Source organism: Manis pentadactyla, chromosome X, assembly GCF_030020395.1.
Source record: "Manis pentadactyla isolate mManPen7 chromosome X, mManPen7.hap1, whole genome shotgun sequence".
In the NCBI taxonomy this organism is placed as follows: domain Eukaryota; kingdom Metazoa; phylum Chordata; class Mammalia; order Pholidota; family Manidae; genus Manis; species Manis pentadactyla.
In genome coordinates, this window is record NC_080038.1 from 107,016,628 (window position 1) to 107,043,984 (window position 27,357).

Below are 27,357 nucleotides of genomic sequence, written 5' to 3' on the forward strand. Positions count from 1 at the left end.
TGTGGTTACCAACCTAGTACCATGCCAACTGGCTGGTTGGTCACCAACCCCTTTGGGGGCAAGAATTATGGCAAGATTTATGGGCCTGTGGTCAGACTAAAATAATTACAGTACACCATGTGACATGTCATTTACCACTGGCATCCCCCAGGAAATGATGAAGCAGATAAATTGGCCCAGATACGTTGGTTAGAAGGAAAGCCTGCCTCTGATGTAGCCCAATGGTTACAACAGCGTTTGTTGCATGTGGGGTAAAAGACAATGTGGGCTGTAGCCCATCGGTGGGGCTTGCCTTTGACCTTTGAAGAAGTTAGTAGGGCCTAGCAGGAGTGCGTTGTGTGCTCCAAAAGGGACTTACACCGAGTTCCACAGCAACATGGGACAATAGCTAAGGGGCCTATACCCCTCGTCAGGTGGCAGATAGAGTATATTGGGTCTCTACCTGTGTCAGAAGGATATCGGTATGCGATGACTTGTGTGGGCACAGCTACCGGACTTCTGGTTGCTTTTCCTACCTGTTGTGCAGACCAGCAGATGATAAAAAGAGGCCTGGAGCATCTCTTTGCTGCCTATGGCTGACCACAGGTAATTGAGAGTGATCAGGGCACCCACTTTACTGGACATACACTGCAAGAATGGGTGCGACAGCTGGGAATCAAATGGAAGTATCATGTGCCATACATTCCTACCGCAGCAGGCATGATAGAGAAGCACAATGGCTTGTTAAAATCCGGATTAAAGTCAGATACCAACAGTCTGCAGGGATGGTCAGTCCGCTTATGGACCGTGCTACAGTGTTTGAACAAGAGACCCCGAAAGGGAGCCCTGTGCCCTGTAGACATGTTAACACATATGGCTGCCTGCCCTATACAACTGCAAGTAGAAACCAAGGAAGAATCACTGAAGCTGAGGTTCGGCCACCAGAATAACATCTTTCTGCCAGCACCAACTGCACTGAACCCCAGAGACTCCATTGAGTGGATGTGGCCTTGGAACTTTCGACACATGGACCAACGATGGCTGGCTCGCCTGGAAGCTGGCCTCCTGTGTACTCCTGGAATAACAGCAGAGTGTCCCCCAAAGTTCACAGTAGTATATCCTGAACAGCCAGAAGGTAGGAGCATCTTACCAAGGAGTTTTGATTTATCATTATGGCCAGTGCATGCACCTCCAGTAGCACTATATATAGACCCTTCAGTAACCCCCATGGGGAAAGGAGTAAAAGTCTGGTATACTAGACCTGGAAGGGCCCCCCTTCCTGCTACAGTCCTATCACAGGACCACTCTCTTGCATGCATCCTAACTGATGGACAAGATTTGCATATGTTGGTGTCATTAAAACATGTGTCTATTGCCCCTAAAGTCTTTGAGGATTGGGAAGTTCCTCTGGCTTGAGAATTATTGTAATTTTTGTTACCTATATTAAAATCTTGCTGTATCTTAATTTTTATTATCTCTAAGTTGTTGTTATCCTGTGTTGCTGTTGTGGAATCTGGTTACAGTGCTCCAGCTTTCTCACACAGGGACCATTGCGGAAGATTGAAAGCGTGTAGATTGTCAGGTGAGAATCCTGGAGGGCTGGAGTGTTGGGAAGTTGGGGTTCCTATGGCCAGGATCCTCACTAAACTTAAACCACCTGATGATGTAACTGGCCTGTTGCTAGGCTACTGCTTCCACACCTTTAGGCAATAAGCTATTATTGTGCTATACAGAGAGCTCGGCCCAGTGCTCTGCACAGAGGCAGAGACGCTAGTGCTCGACCTACTACCTGGAAAACAAGCTGGGTAATAAGCCCTTTCACCCCAAAGAATGTTTTGCTGTCAATTTCCTTGGTCACATTGAATCCATAGAAAACTTGCCAGGGGCTGAAACACATTGGCAAGACATATTTCAGGTGCTTCTTGGCCTACAGATAAGTGTCTATGTGATAAGGTTGTGGTTCTGTGCATCCATGTTGGTGTTACACTACCCAAGTTCAATCCGGACTCTTCCACTGTCTAACATATGACCTTATCATATACTGAGGAAAACACAGTATTATAATATAGTGGGTTATCCTGGTGTTTCTCTAGTCTCTCTGGTTGTTCTTCCTCACTATGTTTGGGTGATCTGTCCTGTCCTTCCAACCTCTACACATGGGAGTGCCCTGGGCCTCATTTTTGGACCTCTTCTCTTTTCTATCCCACTCATTCCCTCAGTGATCTCACCAGGTTCCATGGCTTTAAACACCACGCACATGCTACTGACTCCCAGATCTCCATCTGTAGCCTGGACTTCTCCTCTAGACCTATAGACCACTGCCTACTCAGCATCTCCACTCAAATGTCTAATAGGCATTTCCAATTCCACATGTCTAAAGCCCAGCTCTAGATCTCTGCCTCCTCGCAGGCCTGCTCCTTTCCCACTCTCCCCAAACTCAGTAAGAAATAACTCCACCCTTCAGTCACTCAGGCCCAAAATCTCAGTGACATCTTTGACTCCTTTCTTTTGTTCACACTTGACAGCTAATTCATTAGCAAACCGGATCTATCTTTGAAATACATCTAGAACCCAACTACTTCTCCTTGTATCCATCATGACCACCTTGGTCTAAGGCACCACCAGCTCTTGTTTCAGCTAATGCAATGGTCTCATAATTGGTTTGTCTTTGCTTTTGCATCACTTCTGTCTTTTTCAATCAGTCACAGCAGTGTTATCAAAATGCAAGTTAGACTGTATACTCCTCTGCTCAAAACCCTCCCATGGCTTCCCATTTTACTCAGAGTAGAAGCAAAAGTCTTTATAAAGATTTCTCAGGCTGTGCACGATCTGGTCTTCATTCCCCTTACCTCTCTGACCTCATCTCCTACTTCTCTCCACTTTGTGTACTCCACTCCAGTTGCATTGGCCTTCACAAGACTGAAATCAAGGTGTCAGTGCAGCTAAGCTTTTATCTAGAGGCTCTGGAGAAGAATCTGCTTCCAAGTTCATCTACACTGTTGGCAAAATTCATTTCCTTTCGGCTGTAGGACTGAGGTCCCCCTTCCTTGCAGGCTGTCAGCTGGGAGCCACTGTCATCTCCTAGAGGCTGCCTGCCTTTCTTAACACATCTTCCATCTAGCAATGGCATATCAAATCCTTCTTATGCTTCAAATCTCTGACATCCTCTTCTTCTGGAGAAAACTCTGCTTTTAAAGGACCCATGTGATTAGGTTAGGCCCACCTGGATAATCTCCATGATTAGAAACTTTAATTACATCTGCAAAACCCCTTTTGTTGTATAATGCAACATAATCATAAGCATGCTATCTCATCATATTTAGTGCCCTGATGATCAGGGCAGGAAATCTTGGGGGAGTATTTTAGTATTCTTCTTACCACAGTTATATTCTGCCTGTTTAAGTAACTGACCAATCAATGTATGCCAGCAATAGTACTGGAGCAGGGATGTGAAAAATACCTGCTGTTCCAGGTGTTACCCTTTACTTTCTGAATCATGTGGTGGTCTGGGGGCATCCCAGAAGGAACTATGGAGTGGCAGCTATTTACCAACTGGTATGGAAATACTTCAGTATTTTAATAATTGGATGCCATATCAGTGCATAGCAGTTGGTTGTCTGCCTGGTTAGATTGTTACAAATCACAGTGTAGTATTTGAAGTGCTGCCTTCCTCTTTGTGCTTTGAGAGTCTGAAGTTGGTGCCAGTTGATGGGGGAGACCACCTGCCCCCCTTGGCACTTCCACAGTGTGCAATGGCCCCTTCCAGGCTCACCTGCTGTCTTTGTGGTGCTGGGTTGGTTCTGATGAATGTCTTAATTTGCTTGGCTGTCTTCTGGAGTGAAAGAGTCCACCCACCAGTTCATGTGAGCCTCTAAATACTGCCACCTCGAGGGAGATAACCAATCCTGTGTGTTTGCACTCTCCCCAAGCCACCCAGCAGATGTGGCTCAGGGAGGCAAGTGCTGTTTACTTACTCGCAGAGTTAGAGTCAACACTTCACTGCAGCCAAAGAAACTGAGGGTTCTTATTAACTTGCTGAATGAGGCTATATCACAGATCATCATAAAGCTTCATGTTTTGTGAGGACCAATCGCAGGCAACAGAGATGCCTCTTGGGAGAGCTGGGGATAGGAATAGGGCCGAAGGTAAATGAGTTTTGTGGGACTCATCGGTCTCTCCCACCTACTAGTTTTATATGGGTGAATGTGATTAAAATGTCATCCAGGGCAGTTTGACTCAATTGAGCCTGGAGCATACACATCAGGAACCAGCAGCGTCAAGGTGGGTGTGTTGAAAGAAATGTCACAGAGGGATATAAGCAGTTTGACGGAGATGTAAGGATAAAGGGAAAAGAGTAATTCACTAATTGCAAAACAATAATAATATACAGTATGGTCAGCTTCACCTGCTGATGCTGGCTGGGACCACAGCTGATGCTGGCTGGGCCTGGGGTGACCCCTGCTTCCCCGTTTCTGGAGGCTGACTCCACTCATGACTGTGGTGGAGCCTCCTCTGGCCTGGAAATAAAAATTGCTATAGAGTCACATTCCACTCCACCAGCAGCTTTGCACACTTCCCAGAGCACTGAGAAGGAACTCAGCCCATGAAGGGATTGCTCTTACCTGCTGTTCTTGAGCTCTGTCCTAGAGGGTACATGGAACACATTCACAGTGAAGCACATTGACCACCGAGTCTCTACTTAGACTGAGTCAGCCTGTGATATCTTTTGAAGTAGAAGGGATTTGTCTTCAGTGGCTTTCCTTCCTGTAACGTTTCCCCCATACCAGGACCATTCTAAAAATTGCATTCACTCACTACTCAAGTGGAGATGTTGCAAGAGGCATCAAATCTACTTGCTGTTCTTTACCACTTAAACAGACCTAGGTATTTTTGGAATCAGGTCACCTCAATATCAGGATCCCACTAGATCCATTTCCAAATGGTAAAGAAAGGTACATTATCAGGGGACCCCAAAGCAGCAGGTAGTATCCAGAATGGTTGGCCATGACTCCAGATGTGTGAGATTGTATAGATCCTATTCAGGCTGTCTCCCTGCAACCCCTTACCCCCACCAGCTCTCTCCCAAGCCAAGGCGCAGCAGTAGGTGGTATGAAGACACAACTTACCACCAGCAGGTGGTGACAGAGAGCTGAAGTTGATGATTTTCACCCTTCCCAGTAAAATGTCACTGAGCTCAGTGGGAGACACAGCCCTGCATTAGGTGACAAGAAAATCTCTTCCTTTTTCACTGCCATTAGAAGCAATCAGCTGCAAGACACCCAGGGAGAAAATGACAAATACTTTGGCATGAATATTGCTATCTTTGACAGGGGTACAGGGTTAAGATGCTAGGTGTAGAGGTAGAAAAAGAAAACCCTGAGGTTCTATGCCCGCTCCCCTTATAGAGAGAGAAAAGGAGTGAGCATAGACTGTTTCAGAGTTCTTGGTCTAGTAGGGTTTGAAATATCGAGAGAGAGAGAGAATGAAATTGAACTATATTCCATTTCAAATGCAACAGATCTGGCAGGGATATTAAAGACCATACAAATAGCCAACAGGCACATGAGAAGGAGTTTAACATCACTAATCATCAGGGAAATGCAAGTCAAAACCACAACGAGATATCACCTCGCACCTGTTGGAATGGTTATTACCAAAAAGATAGATAAAAAGTGTTGGTGAAAATGTGAAGAAAAGGGAGCCCTGGTGCACTGTTGGTGGGAATGGAAATTGGCACAACCACTATGAAAAACATTATAAAGGGTCCTTAAAAAATAAAAAAAAAAAACTACCGTATGATTCAGCAATTCCACCTCTGGGTATATATTTGAAGGAAGTGAAATCACTGTCTTAAAGAGATATCTGCACCCCTTTGTTCATTGCAGTATTATTTACAATAGCCAAGATATGGAAACAACCTAAGTGTCTGTTGACAGATGAATGGATAAAGAAAATGTGGAACACACACACACACACACACACACACACACACAAACAACACAAACAGGGTATTATTAATCCATGAGAAAGAAGGAAGTCCTGCCATTTACAACAATATGAATGAAACTGGAGGGCACTGTGCTTAGAGAGCTAAGCCAAAAACAAATACTGTGTGATCTGTTATATGTAGAATGTAGAAAAAGCTAAACTCACAGAAACAGAAAGTAGAATGGTGGTTGCCAGGAGCTGGGGGTTGGAGGAAATGGGGAGATGTTGGTGAAAGGGTACAAATGTTCAGTTATAAGATGAACAAGTTCTGGGGCTCTAATATACAGCATGGTAACTATGGTTAACAATACTGTATTGTATACTTGAAAGTTACTGAGAGAATAGATCTTAATATTCTCACCACAAAAACAACTGTTAGGTGATGGATATGTTAACTAACCTTGTTATGATAATCATTTCACAATATGTATGTGTGTTATCAATCATCACATTGTACACTTTACACTTACACGATGTTATATGTCAACCTTATCTCAGCAAAACTGGGGGAAAAAGAACATCCATTCCAAACCCCTCACTTTTTGGATGAAGAAACGGAGGCCCCAAAAGGGGAAGTAAGTTACTCAAGGTCATACAGTTATAAGTGATAGAACCTGGAGCCCCTCGTCTTCTACCTCCTCATATATTTTTTCACTATACTCCCCTTCCTTCTTCCCTACCTAAGCACTAAAGATTTAAACCATCCTAGTAGATAATCTTAAATTTTTATTTTTAAAAAATTCTCCAAAGAAAGAAATTTGACAAATCCACCTAGGAGAATATATTTCATTGCCATTTAGGGTTAGGAATTCTTCCAAACAGATAACTGAAAAGTCTCCTGCTGCAGCATAAACACATTGCTCTTTGGTGTGTCCTTAGTGAAAATGGATCACAGATTTTTACTATCATCAAAAAGATTTATTAAATATGGACAGTGTGTATGTATACATATATGTAACATATGCAAGTATACATATGTATGTGTAACCAATAATTTAAGCTTCTTTTCTGCAGGCTCCTCAGTGGCACACCAGACCTGAAAAATAGTATCTATGAAGGATGACAGGACTCAGGTCTTTTCATTCTGTGCCTTCCGTGCTATAGCAAAAACAGATGGGCCTGTGGGGTTGATCTAGCATCTTAATATAAGTTAAACACCCAACTTTACTGATACCCAACTAAACAAGACCTCAGATAGCCAGAACTGCTCTGCTTATACTCCATTTCTAGAAACAATAGGCAGAGCACAAGAAATAAGCGAAGGTTCGATATTTACTTTGGCATCAAAAACCAGGGTGAGGCCTAGATTGGTGTTGTATCCTGTATCTTCACCATTTCTAGTTTAAAGTAATCAATATTACTGTTCCAAATGATAGCTTCATGGTCAAAAAAGATCAGTAATGGACTCTAGTCAGGAGTTTCTCACAATAGAGTGCAGTTACTCATATATCCTTGATCAAAAAATAGTCACTTTCTGACTGAGAAGGTAGTCTTTGGCAATGAAATGCTCTGTTTTTGGAGGGAGATGTTCGCAGTGAAGAGGAAGATCAGGCCCTCCTAACCAGAGAACTGGGTCAGCTCAATCAACCCTGGAGTTTAGTGGGGTGACGTGTTATAGCCAAACTGTGCTCATACCTCCTGAGCTCTCCTTACCAAGGCAAGAAAATGGATTTAGAGACTTAAAAATATTTTAAACGGGTAACCAGCCAGTATTATTAACTGGAACATCCTCTGCTAGATTACTGAGATTCAGTGGACTAAGAGTCCAAACTGAGTTGTCTTATAAAGAAAGAATTCAATCCAACTAATTCTGGGAAAGCTAATGCAACTTAATAGAGGCAGCAAGACTGTTTCATTGAGCTTCTAATGGGCTCCACGCCAAGGTGACCACCCTTGAAGCCAAGTAAACATCCTTGTAAAGCAGAACTACTTACGGCAATCAGTTGGTAGGAGTTGTTCATCATGGCGATCAGCATGTTCAGCAGCACCACCAGTGAGATGACGTTGTAGGTCCCAAACATGGTCGCTCCCACAAACTCCGTGAACTCGTGTCTGGCTTTCACATTGGTGACGTAGAGATTTAAAAGACCAAAAACAGACCAGAAGAGTGACTGAAGGGTTTCAAAGAGCCTAAAAAAGATCAAAGAGCAGGTTTATTAATTCTCTAGGAACAGCAAGAAAAAGAGAGAGAAAATCGAAAGTAATCTGCTTAACAGGAGGCTGCCAGATTTGCGCCCCAACAAGCAGACTGATAATCTCACGTATTTTGGTCTCTTCCCCCAAACATACCAGCCAGGTCCGTTCTTTCTGCCATTTGTTCCCACTTCTGTGCCTTGTGCTTTGTCCTTCCTCCTGGAATACCATCTCCCTCTTTTCAGTCTAGGCAGCACCTATAATTTTCCAAGACTTATTTCAAGGCTACTTCTTCCACCCATCTTTCTCTTTTATCTTGAGACCATGTGATTCACCACTTTTCTAATTACATAGAGGCAGTAAGTGCAGGGGGTTAAGAATATGGTGTTTGGGTTAAGTTGGCTGTGGGTTAAAATCTCAGCTCTGACATTTGCTAGCTAAGTGAATGTGAGCAAGTTACCATTTCTGATACTCCTTTTGTAGTTCCCACAGGGCCCAGAGTGGTGCTCAGTTCAGTGGAGGAACTTAAGGATTCTCAGATTAACTCTTTATGATATACTAACAGTCACTGAGAACTCACTAGTTATTATAAGCACGTTAGGTACTTTTACATACATTATCATTACGAGCCTTATAAAAACTTCCTTGTTACTGCTGAGGAAACAGAAGTTCAGGGGCACCCAGCTATGAGTGCTGAGCCAGAATTCAAACCCAGGTCTGTCTGACCTCTGCAAAGCATTGCATTATTCTATATTAGATGGCTTCACAAACTATTGGCTCCCCTCATAGTCTCCACATCCAAATATGTAGCTTGGCAATGACTCGTTTCTGGTGTCTAGGGTTTCTCTTGCCTCATAGTTAGTAATCTGGGTACACAGCAATAAAATGTAGCCGGCTCACAGGGGGCACAACTTGGCTTCTTCCCAAGCACACAGAAGAGGTGCAGAACCTGAGAAACGCTACTTTAAGAATAGATGTACTTTAAGAATTTTCAGTTGTTTTTAAAATGTATTGTTTTTAGAGCCTGAAATGTATTGTTTTCACTGAAGTCTCAGCTGAAATGTCACTTCCTCAGAGAGGCTTTCCTTGGTCACTCTACTAGTTATTCTCTATCCCATTGTCTTGTTTCATGTCTTTGTAGCACTTAGAACCCCCAAAATAATATTATTAAGTTATTCTTTGTTTAACTGTTTATTTATTTTTTTGTTGGTTCCCACTAGGATGTAAGATCTATGAGGGCAGAGACATTTAGCTACTATTACCTGACATATAATAGGCCTCTCAATAATATCTGTTGAGTAAATGAATGCATGCATGTTAGCTAGTACTATTATCAAAGGATTACAGTCTAGGAGATTCCTGTCCCATTGACGTTTCACGGTCAGTAGGCTGTACAATGGGGTTAGTTCATTTTGAAGAAGGCTGTGCTCTGTGCTGGTCTGACTCTCTTTCAGAGCTGCCTGGGTAACCTGTTAAATGGCTCTTCTCTTATAATCGTAGGTAACTCCATGATCTTTTTAGCATCACATTACTTGTGAGCTAGCCTACAAGGAAGGGATTTCCTTTTTGTTTGATGAAAGTAAGTGCCAGTTGGTGACGCATGTGAGAATCAACAGGAAGACAAGAACTTGGGATTCAGGGCAAGGGCACAAGAACCAGAATATGGTAAATCAGACCTATCACAGGATCTGAATTTCCAGGAGACTCTAAAAGTCAGGAGCAGGCAATATAATGCATCACAGAATCAGGAGGCAGAGGGTCAAAAAATGATAAAGATATGGGGTTTCAGGAGTCTAGTCCTACCAAGAGGGCACAGCCAGGACCATTTGAAGTCAGGGCAGGCGGGAGGCCAGGAATGGCATAGATAGCTAGCCTAGGACCTGGCTAACAGGAGCTGGGGCAGATATGGCTCTGAAAAACAGAAAGCAGCTGCAGAAAATGGGAGTAACACTCTGAAGAATCAGGGTTTCTGGAAGTTGAGTGACCTTGAATACAGAAAGCATTCAATAAGCATTTGTACATTGCATGACAGCAAAGCCACAAGCCGGGGCACATATGTCATCAGTATATATGTCATCAGTATGTTGGCAGGGTCTTCACTGGTTGCTTCTCCTGAATGGATTATGTCACCTTACACTTCTTCACCTCTACCCCTGTAATCATTAAAATTGCAATGGCTAATGCTTGAGTGTAAAGTTTACTACCAGCTGTTCAAATGATTGATACTAAGATTCTTTAAAAGTGAAAGTCCAGGTCTTTAAAATCTGCCCTCAATTTTGGGCGATAATCTAGCCATGGAGACCCTTTGGTATAATTGTACAAGAGAGAAAAAAAGGGGAGAAAAGGTCATTCCTCAGTAGTGAGAACACGCTCACATGGTGCATGCAAGATCCTAATGTGGTCCTGGCCACTAGAAGAAGCTGCTCGTTGAAAGACATGCCCAAGTAAAATGCGTGACCGACAGGTGGGGGTGGAGAGGAGCATTCTGGTGAGAAATTTGTAGGAGGCTCTGTGGCTTCTAGACTCAGTTGAATTCATAGGAAAAAGGCCATTGCCTGGGGGTGGGGAGGGCATCACTTGGTGGCCAGGTCCATAATAAAATCATCAAAGAGATGGAAAGACTTGTGGACCAAACCCTAGGATCCTAGTACCAAAGGAGTATCTTTTCTATTTTAAAACAGGGAGAGGACCTACCCCTCTGGACTTAATGCAGACAAAGGAAGAAGAACTGGAGGGTGAACTGGAAGAGAAAGTCTCCTTGGGAGAAAGCAGTGACATCATCCTGTATTTCACAAGTTGGGCTTTGATAACCCAAATGGAGCAAAAGCATTGGACATTTCTTTGGCCTCATCTGCACCCATTCTGCAGTTCCCTGCAGTTTTACCTTGCCTTTGACAAAGTACCTAATATTGCTTTGCCTGCTGAACGGAATGCTCCCACAATGCTCGCAACCTCTAGACTCCATTTCTATGTCGTCTCCTTCTCTGCTCAACTCCTGTTTGATCTGCCAGGCTCAGCTGAAACCGCACCTCCTCTTGAGCCTGCAAGGCTGGGTTAGGTGCTCCCCTTTGCTTCTCCCATAGGACCCTAACCTTAGTCCAGAAAGGCATATATTGCACTCTTGAGGCAGGAGAGGGGAGTGACTGAGAGCAAATTCTAGACTCCACCACTAATTAACTATTTGACTTTGGGAAAGTTACATAGCCTGTTTAAACTTCAAGTTTCCTCATCTCTAAAATGGTTATTGGTAGGATAAATACTAATTCCTAACATTTATTGTGCTCTTACTATGTGCCAGGCACTGTGCTAAGGTATTGGCACGACTAATATTTGATTCTCAGAATAACCCTATCAAGTAGCTACTCTTACCCTATTGCTATTAACCATGTTTTCTTTTCAGATGAGAAACTGAGGCTCAGAGTGGTCACACAGGCAGGAAGTGGCAGAGGTAGGACTTGCACCTGTCTGTTCGGTCTCAGAGCCCAGACACTTAGCCACCTCTTCTATCACACGAGATACTGTGTGAAATGCAGTGGGCATGGTGCTTGGTGTATAATTAGAAATGGAGTCTATTCTAATTGTTTACTTGTGTTCTCAATTGGACTATGAACTTTGTGAAGATAAGGATGCTGTGTTAGTGTCCTCATGGCCTGGCACACAGCAGTTGCTGGATAAATGTTTGTTGAATAAATTTGAAAAAGACAGAAGCACATAACTAAGGAAAGTAGAGAAGAAGAAAGAGAAGAGCCTTTGATGGGGACTGAGTTTGTATCCATGTAACTAAGATGGGACAGTAATGGGCTGCATGGATAGAGAAATGACCTCAGATTAAGGAGGAATAGCCACAAACGAGTGGTTATTCATTTAGACATGGACTATAAGGAGGTCCCAAGTTACCTGCTAGGTCTCAGGTCTCTTCTATTTACCTTTACATGTATTTATGATTATTGCAACTTTACACGACAAATTTTGCATAATTTTGCAAAACCAGTCTTATGTCTGCCCTGGATAAAAGTGCAAACTGGAGCTTGTATGCCTGGATTTAAATCCTGACTCTGCCAACCATCTGTGTGACTGGAGGCAGCCTGCTCAACTGCTTTGTACCCTAATTTCTGCATTTGTAAAAATGGTTACTAAAATAGTGCATACCTCCTAGCATGGCTGTAAGGACAAAGTGAGTTAACTCATATAAAGTTCATTTTGTAATAGCACCTGCCCCTCGCACTCACTACATATTTGTATGACTATTATTAACCTTCTACCTCAATACTACCCTGTTGTTTTACATTTCTTTTTTGTCTTTACAGATTGTCCTGCATTTGTATATCTAGTTGTATGTAGTTGCAATCTTGGTGTATACAATTTTTGTGTTTTAAAAAATTATACATTTTATAGCTCAGAGAAGACAAGTAGTGATTCTATAGCATCTTACTATGCTGATGGACAGTGACTGTAATGGGGTATGTGGTGGGGACTTGATAATGGGGGAAATCTAGTAACCACAGTGTCGTTCATGTAAGTGTATACTAATGATACCAAAATATGAATTATACATTTTAGGTGTGACACTTTTTGCTCTATGAGTGCTTTGGATGAGAAGAGATGGCAAGCTTCTTAGATCTTCAGATGACACAAGACTGGGAGGGATAGCTGATGAATTGTATGACAGGATCAAGATTTCAATAGCCTCAGGCAATGGGCTGGAACTAACAAGATGAAATTTAATAGAGATCAGTGTCAAGCTTTGCTCTTGGGCCAAATGCCCAAATTCAGAATGAGGGAGGTAGGAGAAAGGCCCAGGGTTTTTGTTGACAGCAAGCTCAAAGTAGATGAGCAGAGTGACAGCTGGCTAGATACTTCAGCCATACAAGGGCAGCAGAAGCAGAGATAAATCTAGAATTAAAGATAGGATGGGCATGTGTTGAGCACCTTTATGTCTTAGGTTCCTCTGTGGTAGGTGCAAGGCTTACTAAGGTGGCGGTCTCCGTCTGGTGGGTGAGAGAGAATAAGTAACTGAGAAATAACAGGTTATCCATTGTAATAGAGTGCCATGGGAAGCACAGAAGGGGCCTATAACTGAGAGTGGGGTCGAAGTGGGTAAGAAAAGGCTTAGAAGAGTGGGTAATGCTTTGGCAGATGCTTAAAGGATGAGTGAGAATTTTCCAGGCTGGCCAGGTGGGGATGAGCATTCCAGGCAGAGGGAATGGCACATGGTGCTCAAAGGCCTGTTAAGACCCAGCAGTTCTCCGGTAGTTGGGAAGAGCAAGATATTGGCTATGGAGGCGGTAGAGAAGAGCAAGAGGCTGGAGAGGTAGGGTCCAGATTACTGTGGCCCAGGTGTGCTATAGTAAGGAGTGGATTCTACAGGAGAAGATTCAGATTCCTGGTGTGTATGAAGTCAGGAGGTGACAAGATGAGGCTGGTATTTAAAAACTTCCACATGGCAGGTGGGAAATTGTTTGGAGGGAAGACAAGACTGGATGGAGGCAGAGAAACCATTTAAATAGGCAGCAGTTCTTGGAAGAGATGGTTTAGGCCTGAACCAAGACAGTGGTGTGTGTGTGTGTGTGTGTAGAGGATGGATTCAAGAGATATTTAGGAAGTAGAGCTGACAGAGCTGAGCAAGAGACTGGTTATGTTGTGTGAGGGAGAGGGTGTGAGTTAATAAGAAAAGGAATTAAAGGGGAAATAGGTTGCAGTGGGGATATGAAGGCAAGGAATTTAGCTGTGGGCATTTTGTTTTTGAGAGGCCTGTGGAACAGCCCAGTGTGTTCAGGAGGTATCCAGAGTTGAGTGCCAGGACCTTGGGAGGAGATGCACAACCAGCATGTTAGCTTCTTGCTACTTCCACCATTTACCTCCCACAAGTCCTGTGTCCTCTGACTGATGATACCTTCCCATTTGCTTTTCTCCGCAGTAGACAAAGGCCAGGTACTCCCGGTATGGAATACCACACTCAAACCACTGTTAGTGCTAAGGCTGCCAGCAAGGACAGTGAGGTCCCTTGAATTGTGTGACCAGGAAATTTTCTTTTCTTTTTTAAGCTGAAGAATAGCAGTGCATCTCTGGAGAATCAGAAGGAAAAGGCTACAATAAGCAGATGCCATAGTTAATGTCAGTTATATAAATGAGCTCACTTTCCCCTTCTCTAAAAGCTGAGTCTTTTTGACTAAGTAGTGTGCATTTTCAAAGGTATTAAATGAGTTGAGACGTTTAGAATCAGATCTCTATGGAGGAAAAACATCAACACCTACAGGGAAAGTTGAGGTAATATTACTGCTGATTTGGCCCCAGCACAAAGATGCTTCTTCATACCCGATGCCCCAAGATATAATTTCATGTATGACAGGTGCCCATGCTTGTCAGTTGTTCCTGCTGAGCAAATGATGGGAGCAAAATGTCAGCTGGCAACAGGGGTGTTAGTAATCACTACAAACTTGCAAGGAGGCATTTCATAAACTTCTTCAGCGGAGTTTACATGAAAGGGTAATTGGCAGGAGCCTGGCCTCCTGGAAGGTACTTTGGGTTCAGGTATTCAATTCTGTCAGACACTTTGATGGGAACAAATGCGGTCTCCTGGTGCTCAAGCCGCTAGAAAATTGCTCCTCATATTGGAAACAGGTTGATGTGAATTCTGTGTCTAGAGTAATGCAGGAGAGGAAGCAGTTCCTAGGAGAGAGGCACCAGCAAGGCGGCCAGTTGCTATTATACATGCCTGGTCGGCTTAACCAAAATAGTACTGTCTTTTTATCAACCCATTTCCGCCTCTATTTTCTTTCACATGAGTCTGGTTTCCCTACCCCACATTTTTCCCTGAGTTCTGGGAAGAGGGACAGGAAGCAGGTGCTACAGAATGGGCAGTGGAATGAGCCATCACTTTTGAAACTCTGTTCATTGGAATATCATCCTGGGCAATACATTTGGGAAAACCTCTCCCTACACTGTAGATTCATAATGAAAGTCTCTGAGAAGTCCTGTAGTGAAGAAACCATTTTAAGTTTGTCCTAGCATTTCCAAAACCCCTTTGATCATAGATCCTGTTTTCATATCTAATTAATATCTCCATGAACTGTGGTTATTAGCAATAATGATGCTAGAAGCAAATAATAGGGGTAGGCTACATAGTGTTGTTTTTTTCCCCAAAACTCTCTGTTGGTGCAATTTGGGGTGAGGCAGAAATCCTTTTTTTTTTTTCCTGGCCTTTGTTACTGAACAGATTTCTAGAATGTCTGAGTCCACTGAACTGCCTTAGTTTATGGAGTTAAGGGGGAAAACTGTATCTTAGCTTAATGACTGAGAATTTCTCAGGACTTTGCGGTCACTTCTGTGAATGCCAGTGATGAGTGGCACTCTCCTAAACTGGGGGTAGAGACAGACAAGGTATAGGACAGAGTCCATGGTAAGTCTAGGACCACTCCTGAAAGCTAACGAATTTCCTGATGTGTGCTTCTTTACTTTCTCTTGCCTATTTCTCCTACCAGTGATTTGTCAGAAAATAAAAGTACCTAAGTGATGAGATGAAGTGAGGTGAATGACTTAGGCACTGTGACATAGCGTGAGGCTACCATTAACCTTCTGACAATAATTCAGAAGGATGATCATCTGCTTTCAGACCGTGGTGGCTGTGGGTAACTGAAACCACGGATAAAGGGAAGACTACTCTAAATGTTTCAACATTTCCTCCTTGTAGGGAAGAGTCTCTTGGCTCTCCCTATTTCCTTGTTAGTTAGCCTAATATTTTTATTGACATCTGTAAGACCCATGAGGATAAGCTGAAGCAGCAAATTCACTAAGGCTCTCTGGACTGTTTTTTTGGTTTTGCAACCAGCTTATATGGGGTTCCCACAAGAAAGGGGCCCCCTTAACCACAGCATTCATGGTGAGCTGGGTAATGGGCATATTCAGCAGGTGAATAGCCCCGTCATCTTAAAGCCAGCCCCCCGTGGCTCGCATACAAAGCATATTGGCCTCCTCATCTGGGGTGTTCTGCTTGGCATTCACGGGGGAGACAGACAGTCTCCCTTCTCAGGGTAAACAGACCTGACAGTGGCTTTCATCCAGTGCACCAGGCTGGCTGTTCCCTTGGGAATAACCCGCTTTGCGTCTGGGTCACACAGTCACCTGTGATTGTTCCACAGAGAGCTGTGGGTCCTGCAGCACCCCAGACGTGCCCTTCCACTCTGCAGCATTCAAAGCCAAAGACACAGCCCGCAGCTAGTTCCTCTTTCATTCCTTCTTAGGAAAGTTTCTTCAGGAAGCTGATACCGATCCACACAATGAAACAACTCCTTCACACTGGACTCCAGAGGCCTTAGAGGTACTTTCTGTTGTCCTGGTATAACTGTTCCCTTGGGGGCGGCTTTAAGGCTAGTGCCCCAAGCTCAAACACCCCAAATCTAGGCTCCGCCTAGCATTTCCTCTTACTTTTATGTTTCTATTATGGATAATAACCAAGGGATTGTATGATTCGCATGCTTCTTACTACTTTGCATTTCCTTGCATATCCTATGAGGCAGCTCCTCAGAAGTCTCCCCAAAGTGTGCCACTTTGGCATGTGGACTACTTTGAGCTGAAGGAAATCAAGACCCAGCAGGCTCAAGAGAAACTCTTGTGCCTCCCTTAACTACCTAGAAGAATTCAAATTGGTATCTTTCCCAGAATGAGCGTTTTTAGTAGAGATAAATTTTATCTGAGTGGCTTATCTATATGGCAGGGAACACCAGCTCTCTTTGGCCTTTGTATTGCCCTCTCCCCAATTTGAAGCCCCAGGCCCTTGTCCTATTCCTTAGCTCTGGGTGGCATATGTACCTCAGTTTACCTTTCTGTCTTTGAACCTCATATGTATGAAAGGTTCCCATATGTATGAAGTTAAATTTGACTTTCTCCTGTTAATCTGTCTCATGTCAGTTGAATTCTTAGGCCATCCAGAAGAACGTTTGAAGGGTAGAGGAACATTTTTCTTCCCCAACACTACCATCGGTAAACTCCATTTTAACTTTTACCTTTGCCAACCAACAGTGCAGCTGCAGTTTCACATCATGGGTGACTAGGTAGCCATCCAGGGATCAAAGGTTCCTCATCCCTCTCCCTTTTTATCATTTCTCTTCCCAAAGTGCAAAGTCTCTGTGAGCCAGGGCTATTCTAGCAAATCACATTGTCTAACACCAGCTAAGAGGTTCTGAATTTAATTCAAATGTGTGGGTATGGGGAGGTATACCCCCCACACCACCAATTCTCCTATACCTTCTGGATGTCTCAGAATTCAGTTCAGTGCTGGCCCTATCTATCCAGAGAGAGCATCAGGTTCCACAGGTTAAGGGCTCAGTCTCACAAGACTGCCTCCTCCCTACCACAGCCCCACTTCAGATGCCAATCACAAGTCCAGGGTGTCTACCTGTGCTTCTCACTGACCTGCTGTAGATCAGGGACTGCCACAACCGTCTCTGTGGGTTTGATTAACTTGCTAGAGCAGCTTACAGAACTTAGAGAAACATTTTACCTATTAGATTACCAATTTATTATAAAAGGACGTAACTCAGGAACAGCCATGATGGAAGAGATGCCTAGAGCAAAATACGGTGAAAGGGCATAAAGCTCCCACGCTGTCTCCAAGCACCCACTCTCCCCAGTTCTCCATGTGTTCATTAACCCGGAAGCTCTCCAAAACCTGTCCTTTTGGGTTTTTAATAGAAGCTAGATTGATTAAATATTTGGTCACTGGTGACTGCATTCAATCTCTGGCCCCTCCTAACTCTTCAGAGGTAGAGGGGTGGGACTAAAAGTTCCAACCCACTAGTCACATGGCTGGCCCACTGGCAACCAGGACACATCCTTAGGTGCTTTCCTAAAGTCACCTTACTAACACAATAAAAGGCACCATTACTGCTCTCATCACTTGGGAAGTCCGAGGGCTTTAGGAGCTCTGGGCTAGAAATGGGGACAAAGACCAGATGCATATTTCTTGTTATAAATCACAATATCACGGGGTGCATTAAGGTGTTTTTGCCTTCTTCTGTTTTCCTTTGTTCTTGATTCAGAATAGTTTGCTTTGTAATCACTTGTTCAGAGGAATGGCCTTGCTGTTTCATTTCCTGGGTTAGTGGTGCTTTTTTGAGTGAGCAATTATTTACTTACCCTTTTCCCATTAATTCCTTTAAAAATAAGGAATGCTACCAAAATAGTTCATAACTAACTCTTTAGGTGAGCTTCCGGGAGCCCATGTGTGTGTCTGTGTCTGTCTCTTTCCTCATTTCCTTTTCTCCACTTGAGAGCCTTCAGGCTAATCCATAAGTGCTTTCCATGCACTGTTAAGAGGCAGTGATGAAGTTGGGGACTGGAAATAGGACAAAGAAGGAGAAGGCAGCAAAAGGCAAAAAAGGAGGCAGGGAGTCTTACGTGGAGAATGCATTGTTCTGTTTCTCACATCGAATCCCCTTGCAGTTGTTCGGCTCATCAATTGCTCTAGTTTCATAATAAAAGTAAAGCTGGTTCAATCCATTAGCAAAGGCCAGCAGGACCAGGCAGTAGATAAAGAGGAATTTGAGGATATCAAGTAGCATGCGCCCCAAAGAGATCTGCAGGGGCCCTAAGTGGGAGTTGGCTGTGAACAGGGATATGAGACGCAGTGAACTTAAAATGTTGGATATTGCAAAGAGTGCTTCTGCAATCAGCGTTGGGTGCCACATTTCCCATTCTTCCCTTGGACGAGAACCATTATACTGAAAGAAACAACAGGTGCACAAGATGAGAGGTACACTGAACATTTATAAGACTTTCCCTCTCTTTCCTCCCTCTGTACCCCCTCAAAAAAGCACGAAAGTAAGCATCAAGCATTCATCTATACAACAGGCCCCATGCATGGCACTATTAGTCTTATTTTCCTACCTAATCGATACATGATGCTAATAACCCTCTTCCTCCCACTCCCATCCAAATATATGCCCAGCATATACACACAGAAAAATTGGAGCAACCACCTGTGGTTTACCAACAGACGACATTTTCTAACTGTGAGTTTACCAGATTGTTGGGAAGTGTTACTGGAACAAAGCCACTCGTATGCCCAAGCTGGTGGGGACAAATAACTCTGCTTCCTGATGAGATTTCACATTTGCTGAATTTTTAGCAGTCTGTAATGTATTCCATAAATGGCATGACAACCTTCTAGGTAACAGATTTAATATTGCCCCACACAGTGGTGTCTGGATTTATTTTATTGATCCTCTGACAGCTCTTCAAGTTTGAATGTCCCTCCAGCACAAATGAAGAACCAGGGCATTGAAGGAGGGGAAGAGCCAGTATTTCAGGGATTTATTGCCCATTTTTAGCTTTATCCTGGACTTCAAGCTCCTAGAACATTAGGGGTTATCATGTAGAAATATGGCTTCATTGTGAGACCTGAGGTCTAATTTGTTTTTTTTTACTTCAAATTGCCTCCATCTCCCAATTTCACTATAGAATGAGGACAATATCTACTGCTGCCCGCTGCACACATTTGTGATTATGTATCCATATGTGAAAGTCTGTGTACTCCAAAAGGGAAAATGCATGGAAATGTAAGAAATTGCTGATTACCTTCCCCAAGACAGAAGTAGATAGTGCCTGGAATTCAGTCTGAAGCATATTGCCTTGAGCTCTTATCTAAATATCACAATTTCTCAGTATTAAATGTAAACAAGTTTCCTGAGAAAACATTGCACTGGGGGCCCAATTATATTGTTAGAATTTCTAAAATGTGCTTCATATCCAACAACTGAGGAAACATGTTATTAAAATCATTTGTGTGTATCCACTGTTCTTCACAGTCAGAGGAGTTTGGAGAAACTTTGCCACACTCATACTTCTGTTTCCGATAGATTTTAGGTGGTCAATCAGCTTTATACACTCTTGGCCAAATCTTGTATCTCTACATTTTTTCTTCCAAAGAAATATTTGCTGCATCGCTATGATGGGTGGGCATTGTTATTCCTGTTTTACATGCAGAGGAACTGAAATTCAGAGAGGCAAAGTGACTTGCTTAAGATCACACAGTATGTTGTTAGCAGAGCTAGGACTGAAATTCAGGTGTCTAAACACTCAATCTAAAACTATTTTTATTAAATGTTACTGATATGATCATTGGTATTACAGCACAAACGTTAGATAGGCCTTTAAAGGTTTTGAAGTATATGTGAGAGATGGAGACTCTTGCTGATAACAAAACAGACTAATAATTAAAAACCAGAAATTATCAGCTGGAACATGTATAGCTCATAATTTAGGGTTTTCTCTCTCCACAGCCACAGCTATAACCAAAGGAAAGTCTGCTGCCCAGGGGATTGTGAGCCTGGATTTGCAGAACACTCAGAAGTATGAACGATGATTCTGGTGGCTAATCTATGCTTTGCATACATACCTATGGAAAAAAATATTATGGAATATGAGAGCAGGGAATAAACTTAGAGCTCATTTAGCATAGAGGTCAGCAAAGTTTTCCTGTCAAGGACCAGAGTGCATATTTTTGGGTTTGTGGACTCTATGGTCCCTGTTGGAACTACTCAACTCTTTCTTTGTAGAACTAATAGGCAATACATAAACAAATGGATGTGGCAGCAGACCCAGTCTGGCCTGCAGACCATAGTTTGCTGACCCCTGATCTAACACAAGTGGTTTTCAAACTGTGTTCCTTGAAGCATGAAGGCTCAATGGAAGTATCTGGTGGCTTCTGTACGAGCCAAAGAGGAGGCCTAGAAGCTCATTCCTCAGTTCAAGCTCAGTCTGTGAGCTCTTTAACATATTAAAGCTCTGCATAAGTTTCAACTTCAAAATGTGTGTCCATGGAAAAAATTAAAAGGTTGAAAGCCACTGATCTAGTTCAATCGTCTTATTTTTAAGAGGTAGAACCTAAGGCTCAGGGAGGTAGAAGGATGACCTATGGTAATCTAGCTCATGAGTATCAGAGCCGGGATTAAATTCAGGTTTCGCTGATTAAAATCAGCACATATCGCTGATTCTTGAGTTAGTGATACTGGGAGGCAAGTGATTTTTTTTACATTCTTTGAGATGGAAGCAGCTGGCAAATTGGCCTCCATGCCTTTCAAAGGGGTATAAATTTTATTGTCAACTCAAAAGCAAAATACGAAGGCCAGCATAGTGTGGGGACTCAATTGTAACAAGGACGGTGAGGGGATTATGTCTTCAGCCAAGTAATGATTGAAGAAACGACACAAATCAATAAGTATCCAAGTGCTGAGTCAGTCTGTATATATGCAAGTCAAGGGGTGATGGGATAAATCTAGATGATCCTAGAAGTCAAAAGGACAATCATTCTCCATTTCTAGGATTATCTAGGGGCACTGAGGGCCAATCTTATGTGTATTTTTTCCTTTCAAGTGTTCTGGTGTGTGCCTTTTGGTTCCTGTTGTTGCAGACCATGTGAAATGGAGCACGTATCGCTGACTACTTCTTTGCTCTAACAGAGGATCTTCTTTAAGGCTATCTTATCCCATGGCATTTCTGTACTGATTCAGTACAATGGTAATCTGAAATATTTCTAGGGTCCTGGGGATCAGCTCTTCTGGCTTTATCTCATAGATGTTGGCTATGTCTACTTGGAGAAACTCATCTCAGACTGGTGTGCCTCTGTGGATGAGTGGACCAATCTACTCTTTTATAATTTCTCATTGCAAACCCAAAGTATGCATGTAGCATCTCTGGCTTTGTAAATTCTCCTTTTTTGAGAAGGACCCCAACCTCTTGGCAAATGTCTCCTTTGAGTTAAGTGTTTGTCAATTGAGGGACATTTATTCAGCTTAGTGTTGCTGATTTATCCTTACACGCTATAGTGGGGAAGTATCTAGCTCCTTGGAAGCCTTATCAGTGAAGTTGGGCAGGTTATGTGATTAGCTAATTTGGGACATCTACAGACACATTTTCACATCCCCAAGAGTTAATCCTTTTCTTGATCACTTGTTCTAAACTTTTCTGTTTAAGCAAAACCTACCAATTAAAAATTGATAATTTATTGTCCCTCCAGTGTATAAATACCACTTCCAAAGGAAGAAATGTGCTTTTCTTTAGGCTAACAGTATTACTTAGCATTGTGCCAAAATGACATGGATTTTATCCAGGCGCATTAATCAGAGAGTCAAACATTTTCCTCACCAGCTTTTTCTTGTAAGGTAGTTGTAAGTATGTGTTAACTGACCAACACAAGTATAAGGCATATTCCTAGGCTTCTTTCAAAAATGATTCATGACTGCATTCAACATTCATATTCCATATAACTAACTCCAAAGGTCTTAAAATGTATTCAATATGCATATTAGGGATATAAAAATAAACTAAGTAGTTGGAGCTTTGGGGGACAGCCATATTCCCATTCTAAAACTCCTTAATGTGGAATTCAGTGCCAGAAAGCATGACTGACTAGACAGTCCTGGAGGCTTAATTGCCAGCCTTTCCTCATGAAGGAGGCATTCAACCCAGGGTAAAAGGAGTACATGCATTCCATTAGCTAATGAGCACCAAACATGAACTCAGAGCCTGTCGCTACCCAGTGTGAGGTGTTGGACATAAAGCTATTTCTTTGGGATAATTCAGGTAGTACATTGTTCAGGCAAAGATCAAGGTTGTGTGTGTGTGTGTGTGTGTATACATTATCTGAATTGGAAGAAAGACGTAGGTTGGGTGATATTCAAAAAGCTGAGCTTATAACAGCTTGAATGATCATCCTGGTGGTCCAAGTGATGATAGTCAGAGACAACTGAAGGTCTGTGTCTCCCTAGTGAAGTTTCTAGGGTTCTGGTACCTCCCATAGGAAGAACACTTAAGGGAAGTGTGAATATTTAGCTTTGAGAAGAGACAACTCAACGGGTTACGGAGAGGTGACTTCGTATCAGAAGTGCTGTAATGGAGAAGGAACAGCCTTGTTCTGTTTGACCCCACAGGAAAGAAGGATTGCAATGATGTGTCACAGGGAGAATAATATTAGAAATATATAAAGTAGTGCTTTTCTAATGAAGTGACAAGGGTTGAGAGAGGCTTTTGATGATTGTGAATTCAGTGAATTTTCTGTCCTTGCCCTATGCAAGCATTGGTGGATCATCTTGGTAAGGATGTTGTAGACAGGAGTTAAACACTGACTAGATGGATGGGTGGCTGAAGACCCTTTTATTCTCAGAGTTTAATAAGCTAAGGATTCATTTGCAAATTGCTCCATTCTCTTCTTTGCCTAGGTGGACACTGCTGACAAACCATCAAAAGAATGTCTGTTTATATGGTATTTTCCCTCATGGATTGGACTGTCATCAGCACTTTTCCTCTAAACTCTTTATGCTCCCAGTGTAAAGCTTAACATAACTGAAATCATTGCTTAAGAAAAATGGCAGACATTCCAAGTTACCTTGACATAGGCCACAATCTTCAAGGAAATAGTTGCCAAATAGAGTGAGTTCATTGCAAAATCCATCAGGTTCCACCAGTCATGGATGTATTCAGTAAATCCGCCATCCCACATTTCCTTAATCTCCCCCCAGATGAAACCTGAAGAATGGAGGCAAAGGGTTTATTCCTACCCAGGGTCAGAATAGGCATCACAGTTACCATAGTAGGATTCCCCCAAGTAAAAAAAAGGTGAAATCAGTGAATGAATTGAGGTCAGTGGAGTGAAGCCCCTCAAGATAGTAATCGCTTACCTCTTTTTTCTTTCCTACCTCACTTCCCAGTCTTGAACTTGCCACACCTGATAAGCTTTCCCTGAAGATGCCCATATGTTATACTTTTGTAGATACTATTCACTTTTAACATCATTACTATGGTTACTGGAATGCTGTTACAATTTTGGGTGACTGATTCTATCCTCTTCCCACTTTGGAGTGGAATTAATTTCATTAATAAATGAATTAGATTGATATTATCCCATAGTCTTTAGTTTCCATGATCATGATGTGCTACAGGGAAACATTCTCAATGAGCTTTGAGGTGAGAGAGATGACCATAAAATTCCTGGGTTTGGGGGCTGAAGCTAGGCAGTGGGGCCCAGAGTAATTTAGAATCCTCTTTTCTCCTTGCTTCTTTCATTGTGGGGCAATTTCATGGAATTCTGTCTGATGACATAGATGTTTCTTCAGTCTTGGAATGTGGAAAGCAGTAAAAGGTGTGGCTGTGGTCTAAGGCAGTGCTTCTCAGACTTTAAAATGCATGTGAATCACCTGGGATCATGGTAAAATGCAGATTCTTATTCCAGAGATGTAGGGTGGGACTTGAGATTCTGTATTTCTAGCAAGCTCCCAGGTCATGCTGACATTGCTGGTTTGAGGACCGCACTTTGAGTAGGAAGGACTTGGAGGATGGCAATGTACTGGAGGGTCCAGGTCAATCTAAGTAAGCCTGGAGATTACTGGTGAAGCTGCTTTTACCATGAAGTATGTGAATTTACCAGATTCCCCTCCTGATTCTGAAATTAGTATCCACATAAGATGTGGACCCTGAATAAGTACTGGGATTGTGGGGAGTAGCCCTGAGAAAGTAGCAGATCCAAGTGTCCCCCAGTTATAGGAAAGAAAGCATTGAATATACCGATCAGCACTTGCCCTGCCTAGCTTACCCAAGGCCTGTCCTGACTGATTATTGGCTTTCCTTCTAAACCAACTCTAGGAGAACTTTCTGTCCCTGAAGATGTTAGGTTGGCAGAAGCAAGCCCTGGAGGCACTGCCAATCTCACTGTAGACCATGCAGTACTGAGTGACCAGGGTCTGGGTAAGAAGAAACCACATTTCCAAGACTCCCAACAAAGCACCTCCCTACTGCACAGAGAGAATGTGCCCTAGTTCAGGGCCAGTCCAACTGCCTATTCCAGTAGTTTCTTTAGACAAGACCAGCAGTCAGTCTGGCCATAGCTCCTGGTTCCTTTGACTCACCAAGAACCCAAGGCAATATCATCCATTCCACGACAGTTGGGGGAGGCCCCTGTACATGGAGGTCTGTCCTGACGATGTGCTGAGAAGCCAGGAGAAGCATGAAGAGGAAGGTCAGATATGAAGCCGTGTGGCAGATAAATTTGATGAAGGGTTTCTTGATGAACAGCCCAAGGTTGCTCCTGGGTGATATTAGATAAGCTATAGACAGCATGGGAAACAGGAACCCAATGGTCATGCAGGTAAGAAGCTTGACTACCCAGTGTTTCCGCCGCCATCCAGGGAAGCCATCATACCACAGAGTGGCAAGCAACTGTTGGCAATTAGGCTGAGCAACAAACTGGGAAAAGAAGAGAACAAGTTAGGCACCTGGGATGTTCAGGGGGAAGTCTAAATTCATAATACTTCTTCTAGTTTATATACAGCTGCATGGCCAGTCCCCAGAAGAGGCCTGTTTTCCAGGTGTCCGTGAATGGGTCTAACCCCAGAGACGGCTCTACATGTCAAGCTATGAGACTAGATTTTCCTTAGGGTTATTTGTTTCATATGCTAAACAAAATCACTCTGTTCTGTTTGTGCTTTGGCATGCCTCTCTATTCCCTTACCCATCATGTTAGAGAAATGGTTCCCAAAACCTAGATCAGACTCATCTAGGGAACATAAAATACTCAATTTCCAGGTCAGAGCACACACTAAAGAAATGAGCTTCTGGGGTGTGGGGAGTGAGGGCTAGGGCCCAGGAAGCTGTTTTACAAAGTTCTCCTGGGAATTTACATGCTTATTAGCAGAGAATCATGGGAATATTTCATTTCAAATTGATTCACTTTTACGCCTTCCCCGAGCTTACATGAGGTCATCCACAAATGTGCACTCTGGGCAAATGCAAACTGACAGGGAATAAGCTTGTTACTGTGGCTATGGTTTGGAATGGAAATGAGTTCCGTTTTTAATTTTGTCTTTTTTCTCCTTTGGTTTTGAACACCTCTTGGTTGGCTAGGAATGAATCTGGTTGCTATTTTGCCATCTGTTTAATACCCTCTCTAGTCTAGACATGCAAAGGAGGAAATATATTTGGGAGCCAATATTATAATATTGTATACTAACCTGCCTGAGATTTTAGTTAAAGGCAGCCTACAAAGTGTCAGTCATTAATAGTTAAGGAATCATCAACATTGCAAATCACCCTCAAGTTGCTCCTTCTGGGTAAGGAACTCAATAGGAAGCTCAACTGTCAGCCTTGATTCTGAACACAGTCTATATTTGACTGTTCTAGCTTTCCATGGGAAAGGTTAAACAGAGATGCACCATATAGCTTACTAATAAAAAGGAAATAAAATTCTCCCATCACTTACCCAACAAGGTAAACTAGCCCAACTTTACTGTTAGTGTGTCTGAGAAGGTCACTAGCTTCCCACCAAAACCATTCTCTTCCTTGAGCACACAGCTGGACTACATTTCCCAGGCTCCACTGCAGTAAGGTGTAGCCACACTAAGTTCCTAAGAATGAAATATTCAGAGAAATGAAGAGTGGCACTTCCAGGCCTGGCCTATGAAAGTCTTCCATGTGTGCTCCTCCATGTTATTTCCCCTTCTGGCTGACTGGGATGTGGTAACCCAGGATGACCCAGGGGCTTCTGTCAACTTGTGTCCCTCTGTGACCGCATGGAGAACCATCTTGCTGACCAAGAATACCTGTATCACACTGTCACATGACTGAGAAAATTCTATTGTGTTTGAGCCATTATATATTTGGGGGTCTAGCAGTTTAATATTATAAAACAATGAAATATTATAAAACAATGAAAAGTAAGCTCTAAATTCTTTTTATCATGCAATCTTATTTTCTCCGAAGATTTCATGATCCCCTTTATGTCCTCACATCTCCTTTTCACACATTCACTCACAAAAAGACAAAACCATTAGTTCCTTTCTACCCTTCTTGGCATTATAGCCTATGCCAGAGTCTGGGATGAAAAGTCCTAGAAAAAAAGTACAGAAAAGTAGAAGGATAAAGCAAGATATTTGGATACACTGGGAAAAGCCCTAGGAGGGCACAGTCTAGTGAGGGAGACTGATGTATAAGAAGAAAGTTATAAAACAGTGTAGAAAGGGAACTAAAATGGGCATCAACAAACCATAATGGGAGCACATAGGAGGGCAAGTCTGGATTGCTCGGCCAGGGCTTCCAGACAAGGCAGTGCCTGAGTGGGGAATTAAAGGGTGTATAGAAGTTGGCTAGGTATAGGGGAGGAAAGAGACAGGAAGTAAATAGTCGAAGCAGAAGGGGTAACATGACTAAAAGCACAGAGGTGAAAAAGAGCATGCCTTGTATGGAAACTAGAGAAGCCTGCGGTGACTGCAG

At 42.9% G+C, this 27,357-nt stretch overlaps 1 protein-coding gene across 1 annotated transcript in view; it reads right to left on the reverse strand.

Moving 5' to 3' along the window:
• Positions 1-23,611, reverse strand: part of LOC130681807 (short transient receptor potential channel 5) — a 44,332-nt gene extending 20,721 nt beyond the window's left edge. The window contains exons 1-3 of the mRNA XM_057495381.1: positions 23,483-23,611; positions 18,496-18,818; positions 7,902-8,097 (exon numbers count right to left, since the gene is read on the reverse strand). Coding sequence (XP_057351364.1) covers positions 7,902-8,097; positions 18,496-18,818; positions 23,483-23,596 — 633 coding nt within the window. The 5' untranslated portion in view covers positions 23,597-23,611. The remainder of the gene's footprint in view (positions 1-7,901; positions 8,098-18,495; positions 18,819-23,482) is intronic.
• Positions 23,612-27,357: the final 3,746 nt, after the last annotated feature.